The sequence below is a fragment of the Daucus carota genome, chromosome 3 (genome assembly GCF_001625215.2).
Source record: "Daucus carota subsp. sativus chromosome 3, DH1 v3.0, whole genome shotgun sequence".
Taxonomy (NCBI): domain Eukaryota; kingdom Viridiplantae; phylum Streptophyta; class Magnoliopsida; order Apiales; family Apiaceae; genus Daucus; species Daucus carota.
In genome coordinates, this window is record NC_030383.2 from 48,398,389 (window position 1) to 48,414,657 (window position 16,269).

The 16,269-nt window shown below is 34.3% G+C and overlaps 3 protein-coding genes across 7 annotated transcripts; 1 reads left to right on the top strand and 2 right to left on the bottom strand.

The window, feature by feature from the left end:
* The first annotated feature begins 476 nt into the window (after window positions 1-476).
* On the top strand, window positions 477-5,681 carry LOC108210679 (uncharacterized). Of its 3 annotated transcripts, XM_064089220.1 has the most exons (10): window positions 477-685; window positions 869-959; window positions 1,867-2,201; window positions 2,385-2,418; window positions 2,523-2,750; window positions 3,274-3,393; window positions 4,255-4,320; window positions 4,415-4,506; window positions 4,584-4,631; window positions 5,317-5,681. In XM_064089220.1, exons 3-10 carry the CDS (start codon window positions 1,867-1,869, stop codon window positions 5,432-5,434), a joined length of 1,041 nt encoding a protein of 346 aa, XP_063945290.1. In that variant the 5' UTR covers window positions 477-685; window positions 869-959; the 3' UTR covers window positions 5,435-5,681. The 3 variants fall into 3 exon arrangements, with proteins under 3 accessions (XP_063945290.1, XP_017237548.1, XP_017237551.1); XM_017382059.2 differs by lacking the exon at window positions 869-959 and having other exon boundaries at window positions 478-685; XM_017382062.2 differs by lacking the exon at window positions 869-959 and having other exon boundaries at window positions 480-685; window positions 3,274-3,363.
* Window positions 5,682-6,424: 743 nt separating this feature from the next.
* Window positions 6,425-9,587, bottom strand: LOC108211772 (pentatricopeptide repeat-containing protein At5g42450, mitochondrial). The gene has a single exon (XM_017383456.2). The coding sequence runs from the start codon at window positions 9,418-9,420 to the stop codon at window positions 7,234-7,236; it is 2,187 nt and encodes a 728-aa protein (XP_017238945.1). The 5' UTR covers window positions 9,421-9,587; the 3' UTR covers window positions 6,425-7,233.
* A 462-nt stretch (window positions 9,588-10,049) lies between these two features.
* On the bottom strand, window positions 10,050-13,032 carry LOC108211310 (sirohydrochlorin ferrochelatase, chloroplastic). Of its 3 annotated transcripts, none has more exons than XM_017382874.2 (6): window positions 12,854-13,032; window positions 12,456-12,667; window positions 12,321-12,382; window positions 11,586-11,696; window positions 11,254-11,346; window positions 10,050-10,352 (listed from the first exon to the last, which is right to left on the bottom strand). In XM_017382874.2, the coding sequence occupies exons 1-6, from the start codon at window positions 12,892-12,894 to the stop codon at window positions 10,251-10,253; spliced, it is 621 nt and encodes a 206-aa protein (XP_017238363.1). In that variant the 5' UTR covers window positions 12,895-13,032; the 3' UTR covers window positions 10,050-10,250. The 3 variants fall into 3 exon arrangements, with proteins under 3 accessions (XP_017238363.1, XP_017238364.1, XP_017238362.1); XM_017382875.2 differs by having other exon boundaries at window positions 12,456-12,541; window positions 12,854-13,030; XM_017382873.2 differs by having other exon boundaries at window positions 12,456-12,670; window positions 12,854-13,027.
* Window positions 13,033-16,269: the final 3,237 nt, after the last annotated feature.

Below are 16,269 nucleotides of genomic sequence, written 5' to 3' on the forward strand. Positions count from 1 at the left end.
CACGCATGTTCTGCAACTATAAAATGGCATAAAAACATTGCAAAATGTATGAAACTTGTTATTTTGTGAAATACATTCTATAAATATCACTATTTCATGAAAAATATTGAAAATCATTTATGTTCGACAAGTAGAACACATATGTTTAAATATGTTCTGCAAACTTAACATGTTTTGCAGAATAATGTGTTTTTCACTATTTAACTTGTAGAATGTTCAGGATTGTCAAAAATTTTAACAAAATAATGATGTTTATAGAACGTGATTTGCAAAATAACACATTTTGCAATGTTTTTATGTCATTCTATAATTGCAGAACATACATGGTCTACGGTACTACAGTAAATATGTGTACTACATAGAACTTTGTTCTTAGATTTTAATTTATAACACATGTTATTACAAAAATACACAGATAAATACATACGTGGTCTAATTAGTACTAACCGCGTGTGTCTGAGACCGACAGAATCCATTCACATCACGTCTCTCATTTCGATCCCTGGCTTACTCGAGCAGTCCAGATAAAAAGACCCAACGACTAACATTGAATTCCACATGTGATTCTAAATTACAATAATATTCTACTCCCAACTAAAATCTCTTAAATTATCATCTGAAATTTATGTTGAACTCTTGTCATATACTCCTCTCCTTGTAAACGCAAATCCTACATAGTGTTAAGGTAAGTTGGACTTTTCCCTTCACTTGATGGTTTTTTATTTTACTTTTGCAATCTTTGATGAATGTTTCTGCTGTATTTATGGTTTTATCTGGCACCCCTTTTGCACTATTCTGTAATTTCTACGTTTCTATTGTATGTATAAATTTTGGTGTATCTTATATGTGTATGTATGATGATTCTCAGCTTAGCATCATTTCTTGAGTTGCTCCAACACTTTGAGAGAGTGTATTAGTGCATTAGTTTACACTGTTGCTGCACAATTTCCAAGTTTTAGGTAAATGGAAGCTTGATCTCAATTTTTAATTTTTTTTTAAAATTTGCGAAAACTTGATATTGGGTCAATAAAGTATAGAGAAAAATGAAAGATAAATTACTTGCAGGTTCATAACTCATAAGCTCTGGTAGGTTAGTGTTGGTCATTTGATTACATTATATCTGTGTTACATAACAAATATGAAATTTCTATGTATTTTAGATATGAATGATATTAGTCTTGGGTAAAAAAGTTTCAACGCTCAAAGTTTAGGAGCCTGATTGGAATAGTAAATAGAGGAGTTTTGTTGGCTAATTTTGGGAACTGAATGACCATTTTGCACATAATTCTGGAATGTTGATCAATGTTATTTGTCAGGGGAATTTCATTTTTCAGTAAAATTGATACATCTTTGTTATGCTTTAAGAGAAAACAACCTTGCCTAATTTTTGTTTGGTTGGGGTGAATGAGTCCGCGAGGAATGGAATGAAAAATGAACTATGTTTTGGGCAATTGTTAAGAAATTTCATTTCTTCTTCCATTCCATTTCTTACATCATGTGCTAGAGATCACACCTGCAATTCTAGATGGAATGCTCCATTCTCTCCTACCATCAATATCTTCTCAAATCTCATCATAGCAATTTTGCACTCAATTTTTTTTTTCAAAATCTTCCTCCTATCTCTATTAGTTTCAAGTAATTTTACTTTCCATTGCATTCTCCCCAACCAAACACAACATAAGTGTTAAAATCCCATGTGCTTCGGATAAATGTTTTAAGAGTTGGTTACCAAGAACTTTGGGTGATAGGTGTCTTCATATTGAATATTTTTTTCAGGTTTGTGGTTGTTTCACTAGGCACTTCTTTTGATCATTTGCTAAGTCACCTTACCACACCAAAAATTTAACCATGTTCTTTTCATGATAGATGGAGCTACTGCTGGATGATGATTCAACATCCCTTGGTTATTGGTTGAACTGGAGATTCTTTCTTTGTGCACCAATAGTCATTGTATCCATGTGCGTAGCAGCATTTATAATTTGGAAATATGAATATTCAGACCATTCTGAACCTGATAGTAAAGGGAATGGGCAAGAGAGTTCAGGGCTTTGGTATGCTGATGAAGTTTGGAGGCCGTGTGTGCAAGAGATTCATCCAATATGTTTGATGACTTACCGAATTATCGCATTTTGTTTGATTTTGACTGCACTTATTGTTGATATTGCTGTTCAAGGACAGAGCATGTTCCATTATTACACACAGTAAGTTATCCATTTCTTACTATATTTTATATGTACATTTAGTAATAACGTTGTTGATGCAACCTATGCATAGTTTAGATATTCTCGACAGCCTATGTTATACAGATTATGAGCAAAATTTAACTACTTTTGGTTACACATATTTTCTGACTACAGGCTGTGATGTTTTTGGCTTTTGAATAGGTGGACTTTTACTTTAGTTGCCATCTATTTTGGGGTATGCTTGACAAGTCCAAATTTCGGATTATGCTTAAACCTGTTAGCCAGCTTCATTCACTATTAATTTAGTCATGTCATTTAATGTTCTCAATCTCTCTGTAGTACGGATCACTGCTTTCTATACACGGATGTTTCCAGCATCACAAATCACGCACTGTATACAAGTTTAATAACAATGAGGCCGATGCAGAAAAAGGACCTTATGCCTCTCTTGCATGTGGTGAAACTTTAAACGGGGTGCAAGAGAAAAAAGCCCAAAATTATCAGGAGAAATATTATGTTTTCAGAACTGCACTTGATTGTGGTCATGCATTTCAAGTTATGTTCCAGGTAAGTCTATCAACTTTAATGAATTAGGAGAACAAGGGGATGACTAGTGGCTTAAAACTAACTTGGTTACATTATTAAAGCTCACTTCTTAATAACTTACTGCTTCATCTTCTAAATTCTATTTGCTTTTTTCTGGTGTCATAATCTCTTGAATCATATACTTTCTACTTTGTAGACACACATGCTGTACATGTTTGACAAACATATTATAATGACTTTTACCATAGAACACCAACATGGTTTGATAGATGAGGTAAATCGTGGAACTGGTTCTTTTGCATACCTGAGCAGAGGATATTAGAAATATACTAGTAGCAGGTTTTGTTAATATTAACTGACAAGGAACTATGAATTTACTGCCAATTAAATTGGTACTGGGAAAATTAAATTTACAGTCCCTTAATTATACTTTCAGTGTGCAAATCATATTTACGAGTTATTAGTTATTACGCAGTTTTGAAATTAGTTGCATATGTTGATTCAACAAGTTGCTGAATACCTGTCTCTACTTTGACCTTAACAGATGACTGCTGGTGCAGTAATGCTTACAGACTTTGTTTATTGGTGCATAATCTTTCCATTCCTCACTGCCAAAGATTACAAATTAAGTTTTGTAAGTTCTTTGTGGGTTTTAACTTATCTTGTACGTTGCCGTGCTCAACTCCAGTTTATAATGTGCTGACTTTCAAGTTTCATTAATTCATATATTATTAAGTAGGGATTATATTATGTACACTACATAGCAAAGCAATTCATATATCATATACGTTGAGTACATAATAAAGCAATTTTATATGTTCAAATTAAATATGGAGTCTCTCATACAAAGGAATACCCAATTACCAAAGGTTAATATTTGCTACCATTTTCAAAGTAGTTGTTATTGTTAAATTATAACAAAATATGGTTGTATTTGTCATTCTTTCAGGTCCGCAAACAGTGATGTAGATGTATATTTATTGAGAAAGAGAATTTCCGTTATGAAATTCACTTTTTACATAGAATTGACAGTTGACATCGAAATCGAAATTAGACACACAAACAGAAGAACGAGAAAAACATTATAGAGTTTGAGTCAAGCTTCAGCCGAATTTGACTAGAAAAGAGTTGAGTAATGTGAAACTGAAATTCGCTCAAGTGTCTTATTAACCAAAATTCTTACTTGAGCTCGACAACAAGTTTAAGTTGAGCCTATTTTATACTCTCTCCCTTGCATAAAAAACTCTCTCTTAGTCATCCCTCGTACACCTGATGGCTGATGCACCGCATGCCTTTAGTTAAGTCCTCCCTTTGAGGCCCGGGTAACTTTCAGTTTTCAAAACCAAAATCTTCAGGTCACCACTTAAGTATCACACTATCACTTAGACATGTCATGAGCCTTGTTTGCTCCTAAATTGATCAGTTATGTTTCTCAGCTTGATAGTTCCTAATTTTGCTCAAACATCTTGCTGGTTAAGGTTTTCTCCCTGTTCATATAAAAAACTAATATATATGTTAATGACAGTTGACAGTCGTTGAGCATTCTTTGAATGCCATTTTGATCCTTGGTGATACAGCTTTAAATGGCATGGTAATATCTGAGTCTCCTTTTTTGTTGCCTTCTTCTTATTTCTTCTCTTCGTTTCTAAGAAATATCATTTTTATGCACAAATGTCTTGATGCAGCGGTTTCCCTGGTTCCGGATATCTTACTTTGTCTTATTGACCGGTGTTTATGTCATCTTCGAGTGGATTGTCCATGCCTATGTTTCAATGTGGTATATGCTAGTTTCCTTTATTGGTCTTTTCCCAATTAGAATAATCAGTTCCACACTAGTTACTCTCTTTTTTGCAGGTGGCCTTATCCAATTCTCGATTTGTCCCAACAATATGCTCCTTTATGGTTAGTCACGCTATTTATCTAGAGTAGTGTTCTAAGAAACGATCTTGTCCTTTTAGACACAGACGTTATACTTGAGGCATTAATGACTAATCAAAAATTAAAACAAATAGAAATTAGCGGAGCAGCAGGCACCCAGACGGCGAGGCAGATGCCATGGGAGACCATGTGTTCTTTAGTTTGCATTAAAATAAAATAATATTATTTTAAATTACACCCAGACAGCGAGGCAGATGCCATGGGAGACCATGTGTTCTTTAGTTTGCATTAAAATAAAATAATATTATGTTAAATTATATATAAGAAAACCTTATGAAACATATATACAGCATTTGATAAATTGTCATATATATTTAAATTAAAAAAATTATAAGAATGAAGTGATCCTTCTAGGCATCTCAACCATTTAGACTCCTGCTTAATTGACTCAGTGCTCAGAAGTCACTTCCTAACTCCACCTAGCATTTGACATTGGTATAGAACATTGAACAATATAATCAAGGATTACTTATGAGATGCATGTGTATACAACCAAATAAGAAAGAATTAGTAGTTGTTAAAGATCTACGTGGATCCAGTATTTACAAAATGAACTAAGAACAATGAATTTGGCCCCGTTTTTTTATCTTAGGCTTGTGAACTATAATTTACTGCATGCAATCTCACTTTTGGCTGAAAAATGTTGCAGGTACTTGATTGTTGCATTGCTGCACCTTCCATGCTATTCCCTTTTTGCATTGATTGTTAAAGCAAAATACTATATGTTGTCCAGATGGTTTCCTCAGTCTCTTGAATGCCTAAGATAGTTTATCTTTTCAGCAAGAGAAAGGATATGAGTGGTACACTAATACTGTGTAAAAGAAAAAGAAAGTTTATATTTTTATACAAAAGCAAATAATTGGATAGTATTCTTAAAGAGGATGTGTATTTTTGCGATAGCAATGAAGTGAAAGTTGATTTAAGCAACAAACTCTGAAACTGTAGTTGTAAACGAAGCTAAAGTTCCAACTGCATCTGCAGATGAGAATAGATCTCTTTCTCTTTGGGTTAGCATCTATAAGGGTATTTAAACTATATGCAGGGAGATACCTTGCAAGAGCAAAAAAAACAGGTGTTCCTTCATCAAAACATCTTAAGATTACATTGCTAGAGCATCAAAGACACAAGTGTTACAGGTGCTTTCCTGATGGATCAGCAAAGTGGGAAAATAATTACGAACTTGATTTTTAATGCATCAAGGTAATTGGAAGTCACTCTTTTCCCCTACCTCAATCAAGAATAATTTAACTGGAGATGAAAACATAAACTAAGAATAAAACAGAATTTCGAATAGCATTGGAAGTGCAAAATAGCTAAAATACTTTTCACAACTTTTGCAAGTGATTACATTTTGGTTTTGTAAAAGGAAACATCTGACAAGGTAGAGCTATAATGATTCACCCTGGAAAGTAAACCGTTGCTCGAACCACCCTACTAGTGGCGCCAGGTAAATTGAAGCCTGGGAGTGTGTCATTGTGTCGTAGTGGCTTCTAAATAATGGTTTTGCCAACCACAGGAATCAAACCCTTAATCTCAGTATCATATACTCCCTCCATCCCAAATTGTACGAGCCACTTTGACTAGCACGGTTCTTAATAAATGAATTTTTGACTTAATCTTAACCACATGAAAAGAGGTGGTGGATATTAGATGAGAGTAGTTATGACTGTGTGATTGTAATAATCTTAAATAGATATCATAAATGGAAGAGTCATTCCTCATGGGACATCCAGAAAAGGAAAGTGGTACAAATGGAGTAGCATAGGAAGATCAATGTGACGGGAGCTTTACTGCTGCACCTGGCAACAGATTTTGAATCCTCACACTCGTTTTAATAATCATCTACAACTGCAAGCAACCTACTCTTCCTGCTCAAAGTTGCCACTTTTCCTGCCCAAAATAGCATATAGCGTAGAAAGATTAATGTGAAGGGAGCTCTGAAGTGAAGGGCAGTCAAAATGGACAGTTCCGGTCAATGCCCCCAAAGTTCTTTTCATGGTCATGGCAACCCTCTCTTCCTGCCCAAAGTTGGCTTCAGAGCAGGATTGAGTTGTAAGACCCACATATGTTCCTCTTTGAGGCTTTCAAGTTGTTCTCTCTAATACCTTGCAATTCAGTAAATTTACTCAGCTGTAAGTTTTACCTCTATATTGGACAAGCTGGCTCTTCAGATTTCCCTCCAAAACTTGAAGTCAGTTTGGTTTCATCAATACACAATTTCATACTCTTAGGCTTTGAAGGGGGGAAAATGCTCAGAACTCAATCAAATTTTCAGCTCGAAGTGATTCCTGTTTTTTCTGGTCATATTAGAATTTCTACTTTTGTGGTCCACAATACACCATACTGAACTATATTTGCGCAAAATTTCCAGCTTTACATCTCAACTATAGCCTTAATACTGGGCTTGCTGTTCACTAGAATGTCATCTTATATTAGGTATTTCACTGTGAAAAAAAAGCCAGTTGGGCGTCTAGTTTCCAGCCTCCTAACTGCTTCACTATAACCTATGCTTGTAATCCTCAATTACGCAATATTTCACATGAGCTCTTAACGTATGCTTCTATTGCTATAAAATCAGCATGTCTGACTGCAATGATTCTAGAACCCCATATATCTCTGCTGTTTGAGAGTGACATCCATCCTGAGAATAAAATATATGTATCTCATTCTTCAGTTCAAGCCAACTACATCCACCGCTTTTTTTTAACCCTTTCTCCTTCATCAGCTGTCTAGTATGCATAACATCAGTCCACCTACCAGCTGATGCATAAACATTTGACAAAAGAATGTAACCTCCAGACTTTTTCTCGCCCAGTTCATATATCCTTTTAGCTGCTCTTTCTGCTATTTCATCTTCACTATGTATTTTGCAGCCACTTAGTAAAGCTGCCCATGCATTTACTTCAGTTTCACTTGGTGTACTTTTAATAAATCTTTCTGCCTCGGAAAGCCGTCCTGCACGAGACAGCATATCTACCACACAGGTATAGTGTCTCTCCTTTGGCTCTAAATTATAAACATCCTTCATCAAACCAAAATAACAGAGCCCTTTATCAACTAGACCACAATGGGAACATGCAAATAGAACTGCTGACAGAATCAGCTCATTTGGTGCAACAGATGAATTTCTTAGCATTTCTTCGAACAGAGAAATAGATTCTTCTGCGAAGCCATTTTCTGCAAGTCCTTGAATCATAGCTGTCCATGTAATCTCATTCTTTCTTGGCAATATATCGAAAATATTCCTAGAGCTGTCAATGTCTCCACATTTTGCATACATATCAGTTAGTGCCGTTCCAACAAAAGTATTAAGTTGAAGTCCAAGTTTAACAATTTTACCATGTAGATTTTTCCCTGTCCCTAGTGAAGCTATGCTAGCGCAAGCACATAACACACTTGCACAACTAGATGGATCAGGAATTTCGCCAGACAAAAGCATCACATTAAACACCTCGAAGACCTTGTCAAATTGTTCATTCTCTGAGTAGCCAGCAATCATACAGTTCCAAGAGGCAATATTTTTCTTTGGCATTTGATCAAAAAGGTCCCTAGCTTCATCAAGATGGCCATTTAAACTATAGCCGCTAATCATTGAATTCCAACAGACAACATTCTTCTCTTCCAAAGTTTCGAACACTGAGCGTGCATCTGCAATATTCCCACATTTACAGTATAAATCAACAAGTGAACTACAAATGAACACATTTCTTGTGATCCCAGTTTTTAGTGTCCTTGCATGGACACTCATTCCTGCTTTCATCGCCTCAAGAGTAGCTAATGCATTAATAACACTAGAGAAGCATGAAATATTCGGCGTGAACCCACTATTAACCATCTGAGAGAACAGTTTCACTGACTCTTCAGTATAACCACACTGACTGTACCTTGAAATCATTGCACTCCAAGCAACCTCATTTCTTTCAGGCATCTCATCAAAGATCCGGCGAGCTTCTCTCAAGTCACCCTTCTCAACATACATGTCCAAGATTGCAGTCCAAGAAACAACATCTCTCTCCCCCATTTGATCAAAAATTCTCATGGCCATATCTTTTTCACCAAGCCTCAAATGAAACGTAACAAAAGAATTAGAAACTGAAACATTATCCTCAAAACCAGATTTAACAACTAAACCTAAAACACTCCTCCCCAAACCAAAATCACCTAAATCTGCACAAGCTTTTACAACAGAGGTAAACGTAATATCATTCGGCAAAACACCAGCTTTCAGCATTTCCAAAAACAGCTTCATTGCTTTCGCAGTCAACCCATTTTGTACCAACCCACTAATCCCTGCTGTCCATTTATAAACATCCTCAAATGGGTTCCTATAAAAAAACCACATTGCTTCTTCCACTCTACCATACTTAAAAAACCCAGAAATCATAGCAGTCCAAGAAACCTCATTTCTCTGTGGCATTTCATCAAACAACTTACGGGCTTCATCAAGTTTACCCCAGTCTACATTAGCACTGATCAAACAATTGTGGCCAACTAAATTAAACCCATTGAAATCTTTTATAATTTGATCAGCTTCAAAGGTTTTTCTACATTTAAGATACATAATAAGCAATTTAACTGCTACATGATTGTCATATGAGATGCCCATTTTCATTAAGTGACAATGAAGAACAGTCCCTTGAGTAGACAAGCATTGTTTAGAAAAATCCTTTAAAATAGATAAACTTGTTTGTATGTATGCTCCGATGTTTTTTGCTGGATTGATAGCTTGGAGAGTTTTGAAAGCACCTCTCATAATGTAAGCAGCAGTTAAGGTAAAAGACACACAAATAAAACGAACAAAGACAGAAGAATTTGCAAGTTTTTTTCGATCTTAAATAGTGGATAGATTAATGCAATGTTAATCATTAATTCTCAAATATATAATTTATGTAATTATATACTCATAACACCCAAATTCATAAAAAACGAGGATGTAGCTTATTTGTCGAATTAACTTATACCAAAATTATTTTACTATACAATATAACAGAGTTCCTTAAGACTTATTTATTAATTTCATTGAAATCAGATTGTTAGCACCGTGTGAATCAAACTTAGCACTACACTTGCAACAATTTTTTATAGAAAAAATGACTTCTATCATCTTCTCCAAAAGATAGTCCAGCCATATTTGATCAGAATCTTCAAGCTAGATCTAGACAATAAAAGCAGATCAATTTAGAGCGCGAACCAGGAAATGATTCTCAAGTTTCCAGGTTGATAGGATAATATGTGGAATACAATCGACTCCAGACTTTTTAATCTGAATTAAGCCGTATCTGAACATGTCATGGTATTTCCTGAACCAGCAGCAAACTCTGGCATGTTTATTTGAAAGGCCAGCTAAATGCTAATGCAAACCAAAGCATCGGTTCTGCAACATGTAAAAAAAGAAGAAAATCCAGCACGAGATACATGAGGCTAGAGTGTCAAAAATACATGTAGAAAGAGTTGCAAACGGGGAAGAGAAGATACTATTTCTAGAAAAGGTTTTAATACAAGTATGTTCAACAATTTACAACTGAATTTCAGTACAAGTCGGCCACTAAACAAAGCCAGCCCATCCCACACCATCGGGCATCATCAGTAAAGCTGACATCTGCCAGTTCCAGCACAAACTGAACACTCATCTGCATCTCCAGCAACATGGCTCAAGCAGTGTTGAATTCTGTCATTCACAACATCCTACAGTTGCAGATCTTACAAGATTAGAATGATTTACTTGAAGCTTAATACTGTTTTTTTGTGTGTGTGTTCCCTATTTTTTGGCATGTAAAAGTAAAATTTATTTCTTCAAGTTTACTACATACTCCCTCCATCTCCCATTTTAATAGTCTTGTTTGTCAACAAAAAAAAAAATCCCACAATCTTTGTCCTCTTCTTTATTCAATACAAATTTAATACTGGTTCCAACGTTGAATATCATTAACCCACACAACTTTCAAAAATTGCCATGCAAATGACTATTAGATTTTAAGAAAAAGGGCATTTCTAGTGTGTGCCCAAGCACACATTAACAACTACTTTTTACTTTGGGTGGAGATTTTTGTGCATACGGTGTCCCATCATTATTAATGAGATTGGAGCCAATAAAAATCCGTCATTTAACTAAAAAGTTGTTGTTATTGTGCCCACGCCACACTGAAAAAATCGTTAATAAAATGGATGAAAATTTAATTATATTCTTGTGTAATTAATGTACTTATAATGATGAAAATGAGAACAAAACATCAAGTTTAATACTTTTTAATATATGTGAAATTTGCAAATAAGACTATTAAAAAGGGATGGAGGAGTAACTATCATCGTTGTTCTCTACTACAAAAGTGAAAGTATAATCCACATAGACCAGTGTTTTAGTATACTTGGAGATTTAAATGAATAAGGAAATACCTTAAGATAAGAAATTGAGAAAAGAATATACTGAATTCTAGGCTACACTTGCAAAAATGTTTTTTTTTTAATAGTACATTACTTTACTCAGATAGAATAATTACTCTGAAAGATTTTGAGCAATCAGATTATTGATTAAAATATTAGTTGAAAAATAACAAACAGACTTTCAGATAAATGCAATTAGCTTTACCACAAGTAGCTCATGCAGTCCAAGAGGTGCAGTTATAATATATGAAACACCTGGATGCTCCTTCGCAGCTTCAGCTGTCAATGAAGGGATATCCTGTAATTCAATATTGGTCGGAAAACAGCAGAAGTGTCAATATTTTGGTTATATGAGCTTATATATGATAGTGCAAACTCTGGTTGAAAGCAAAATAAAAATTTATAGGTATGCATATAATTAAGCAGCACAACTTCTCCAAAAACATTATACTACTAATATTTTGTTAATAGGCTCACAATTACAGTAGTGACACCTTGTTATCATAATGGTACATAATTATCATTGCGACAAATTACCTGGTTCCAATGTCGTCCAGGAAACAGGAAAAACGGGCTAACAATAACACGATTGACCCCTTGTTGCACACATGAAGCAAAAGCGTCTTTAATGGATGGTTCTGCCAACTCCTAGTAATATCCAAAACCATATGAAGTGCTGTGAATCTGGTTTTAAAGAAGGGAAAATAACCATAATAGAGAATAAAAAACACAAAGCTGGTCTGTAATGACTTTGAAGTTCACCCGAAAAACAATAAAGTAGCTTATGTGAACTTGTAAATGTCAAATCCAAATTAAGATAAAACTCGCAATAAAAATTTAAAACATGCGGAACAACTTAAATAGTGATATATACGATATTATGTGCATAAATGCAGTACTGAGGGGCACGATTTCATTATAATCAATTATGAAAAAAGAAATACGAAGAAAAGGATAATCAAGATAGAAAATAGGCAAAGCACAAAGCCTTGCAACAGGAAGACTGAATAGATAATTTGGTTAATTGTTAGTGCCAAGAATTTAAGTCAAGATCTGCTAATCAAAATTAACACAAAACTAGACTAGAATCCTTCACAAGTTATAGTGTCCCTCATCAAAATCCAAGGGGTGCCCTTGCCCCTGGTTTCACCAATGCATGGTTTCCACAGCGCATATGTATCTACTCAAGCAATTAAGTATCTGTATCTATTATTTAAATTACAAAAGCTCGAAACATTATACCACACAACTCGCTAGAACATGAGTGTTTACCATATGAGCAGGCTCGACAATCGGGTACCCAGTTCTATCTCTAAACATGATAACGAACTCATCTGAAAATCAAATATTTAATTACTTAACATATTTACAACTCATCAAACTGAAAAAAGCACAAAAATATCTTACTTAGCATAAGGTTCGACTCCTTCCTACGCGAACCATGATCAACAATAATGACACCGTCTTTGCTGCCAATTCCACTTGTCTCCTGTCTAAACCCGCCATTCGAAGAGGCGAAACACAACCTTGTTGGTACGTTTCTCTTTGAATTATTACTTAATTTTACAAATCTTGGAAGTGCACATCTATTGTTTGATCCAGTTTCTCTTAATAAACAGCTACTATTTCCCCAAAAAAACAATATAATAACCAATTAATAAGCTGACTAATTCACACACGCAACACAAACTAAGCTTCTATATTGCGTTTTGAAGTCGATTATGGAAAGATAATTGAGCTTATGGCATGTGCTTGGATGGGGAGGGAGAGGAGAGGAAAGGGGGGAGAGAGAGAGAGAGCGGTACCTCTTGGCATTGAATTGAGAAAGAAGAGACGATGAGTCCATTGATAATCTGAAGATTTTCCAGTTTCTGCAGCTTCTCAAGTCTTGATAAGCCACTCTGCAACCAGCGACGCTGTTTTAAGCCTGTAAACTCTTGTTTCTCATCTTTACTCCTTCAGTGCCGTTCATTAAGAGGGGTGTATTGGATTGGGATTTTAAAGCATTTTTTTGCATTCATGAAATCCGAGGGTATTCGATTGGGATTGTTTGAAATCCATTAAAATCTTGAGGTATTCAATTGGGATTTTAAACTATGCTACAAAATCTAGTGGTATTCAATTGGGATTTTAAATTATGCTTTAAAATCCGATGGTATTCAATTGGGATTGTTTAAAATCCATTAAAATCTGATGGTATTCAAATGCTGATGGATTTTTTTTCATTTCATAAAATGATGGATTTTGTGGCATTCTTCAGTGTATTTTAAGTTTTTTGAAATCCCACCAAATTCAATGGGATTTTGAAGCATTGTACCTAAATCCTATCAACTCTGCGACATTTCATCAAGAATCCGCAAAAAATCAAAATCCCATACAATCCATTAAAATCCATAGACTAAAAACAATGTATTAAAATCTCAATCGAATACACCCCCGTAACCCTCTCCTGAAATATATTTCTCTGATTTATTTTTTAAATTAACAAAAATAAAAAATTAACATCTAAATTTTTATACGAAAAAGTTGAAATCATATTTTATAAATATTTTAATACCAATCCAGCAGTGGAGTATATAGAACTAAATGGGATATAGGAAATATGAGTTTACATTTCTCTTATTATATAATATAATGCTAATTCGAGAATAATAAAAATCATAAATTTATATATGTATTTATATATTTTTAGCGTGTGTATTATTATATTTCATTTATTTATATTACAATAAATAGTATGAATTTATATTATTATTTATTATAATATATTAGAATAATACAATATAATTTATTATTGTATAGTAATTATTAGAATATATAGCAAATAATTATAATTATATATTTAATTTTAATAATTAATTATAATTTTCCATACCCATGATAACCATATTTTTCCCATCAATCCCCAAGTCATTTTTATTAAAAGAAATTAAAACTAGTCACTTCTTTATCTTCACTCCAACATTATAATTTTATAGTTTTTTTTTTACGAAAAGCGAAAAACTTAGGGGCTGTTTGGGTGAGTTTAAAATAATTGTTTTTTGCTTAAAGTAAAAAAGTGAAGTAGAAGTCAGAAGCAACTGAAGATTTATAAGTGATTAAACTGTTTGGGAAATAAGTAGAAATCCTGAAACAAAAACTAGTAATCCTAACTTCTTTTAAGTGCTTTTTGACTTTTTACACAAACAGTACAAATAAGAGCTTCTAACTTATAAACCCAGAAGCCGGCTTTATAAGTGTTTGCCAAACACCACCTTAATAAATAACTAAAACCCAGTCGAGACAAACCCTCGAACTGTCAATTACAACCTGATTAAAAAACAAAAAACGAGCTAAACATATAGCCGCTTTGTTTTCAAATAACTTAACAAATAGAATATTTAAATTCTTTAAACTAAAAGGTATTAAAATCAAATCTCGAACAATCCAACCTACATTAGTTGTGAATATAGCAACATCGCAATTGACCTTCACATAAGTAGCAGCATCTGTAACCCAATGTTCATCAGTTACATCAACCGATATTGGACCAACAAATGACCTCAAAAGATGAACAATTTTATGTCGTGAAAGGTAGGGGTGTAAATGAGCCGAGCCGAAGAGTGCTCGTGTATCGTTTGTTAAAAAATTAGCGAACTCGAACTCGAGCTCGAGCTTGGATCGAGCCAAAAATATTGTTTGAGGATCGACTCATTAAGGAATAATTATGTTCACGAACGGCTCGCGAACCGCTCACGAACATGTCTCACGAGCTGTCTCACGAGCTTTTGCTCACGAACCGCTCATTAACTTACGCTCACGAACATGTCCTACGAATTTTTGCTCACCAACCGTTCATTAATTTTGTTCACGAGCTTGTTCAATAAACTTTGCTAACGAGCTAACTTATACTCATACATTTATTTACGAGCTTGTTTGTTATTTAATCTAATTAAAAAAATAAATTAAAATTCTAACAATATTTTAATTTATGCTCTAAGAAATCATAAATTCATAATAAATCATTCATTAATGAAACTCCCACATCCACGAGCCATGTTTACGAACCATGTTCACGGGCTAGTTCACGAACTAAGCTCACGGGCCAAGTTCACGAACTCATAATTCGAACTTGTTCGCGAACTATCGAGTCGAACTCTACTGTGCTCAAGTTTAGCTCGTTTATAAAACGAACCTTAAAATTATGCTCAAAATCGACTCATTTATGAATCGAACTGAGCTCGAACCGAGCTTTTTTCGAACCGAACACCGAGCGGTTATCGAGCGTATCAACTCATTTACAGCCCTAGTGAAAGGTGAGCTTTTACGATATTCACCACCGTGCCATATCTGATACAAGCATCACGGATTACCCAAAATATCATCTAACTCCTTAGAATTGTTACCGAGACCCATAACAAAACACACAAAAACATCAAAACAGACACAAACATCCCAGAAAAATGGGCATGACCTTGATGACAAGGTACTCCAAGAACTCACCCAAAAAGATTAGATATTGGTTTTATTGATAAAACTAATAAATATGAGAGAATATTGTAGAGCGAAGATGATTAATCAAGAGAGGGGATGAAGGATGAAGAGCGGAGAAATGAAATCTAGAACTTGGAGTCGACTCTCAAAACTGCAAACCCTAATTTTGAGAGATAATTTTATAGTTAATATGTAAGATATTTAAAAAAAAATCCATATTAATTATTAATAAAATTTTATTTGACACCCTTATTTCTTGTCGGACATTCCAGAAATACACTACTATGGACATCCCCGGCACTCAGAGAAGGTGAACGTCTGGAACATTACTATCGAGGAATACCAGAAAATCTATGCATATAATATATGATGATAAATTATTTATTTACACATATTTGGATTGATTGTATTATTACTCTTAAAATAATATTTATTTTTAATTATGTAATAATATATTCATTTGATAGTTTATAATTACTATCTCGGTTTGTCTAGTGTGTGCACATGGACACGCTAAGCGCGGAAATTTTTGTATTTGAGAGATTTTGATTGATGTGGTTGGTGTATAAAAACCAATCAAAAGATATAAGCACAAAATTTTCCGCGCTTAGCATGTACCATAGACACATTAGAAAAATCGTTACTATCTTCAGGTATAGGGACAGCACATGCAGAACTTTTAGGGCAGGCTCTGATCAAACATTTCTGGATTTCAGCTGTTGAGGTCAGGGACCGGGGATTCGAATTC

What these genes read in the sequence shown, in the direction of transcription:
- LOC108210679 (XM_064089220.1), top strand. Translation starts at nt 1,867, where the DNA reads ATGGAGCTACTGCTGGATGATGATTCAACATCCCTTGGTTATTGGTTG. An exon ending in CATGCCTATGTTTCAATGTG is followed by an intron (nt 4,507 to 4,583) that starts GTATATGCTAGT and finishes TCTTTTTTGCAG; the next exon opens with GTGGCCTTATCCAATTCTCG. An exon ending in CAACAATATGCTCCTTTATG is followed by an intron (nt 4,632 to 5,316) that starts GTTAGTCACGCT and finishes AAAATGTTGCAG; the next exon opens with GTACTTGATTGTTGCATTGC.
- LOC108211772 (XM_017383456.2), bottom strand. Translation starts at nt 9,420, where the DNA reads ATGAGAGGTGCTTTCAAAACTCTCCAAGCTATCAATCCAGCAAAAAAC.
- LOC108211310 (XM_017382873.2), bottom strand. Translation starts at nt 12,894, where the DNA reads ATGGACTCATCGTCTCTTCTTTCTCAATTCAATGCCAAGAG. An exon ending in TCTCAATTCAATGCCAAGAG is followed by an intron (nt 12,671 to 12,853) that starts GTACCGCTCTCT and finishes TTGGGGAAATAG; the next exon opens with TAGCTGTTTATTAAGAGAAA. An exon ending in CTGGACGACATTGGAACCAG is followed by an intron (nt 11,347 to 11,585) that starts GTAATTTGTCGC and finishes ATTGAATTACAG; the next exon opens with GATATCCCTTCATTGACAGC.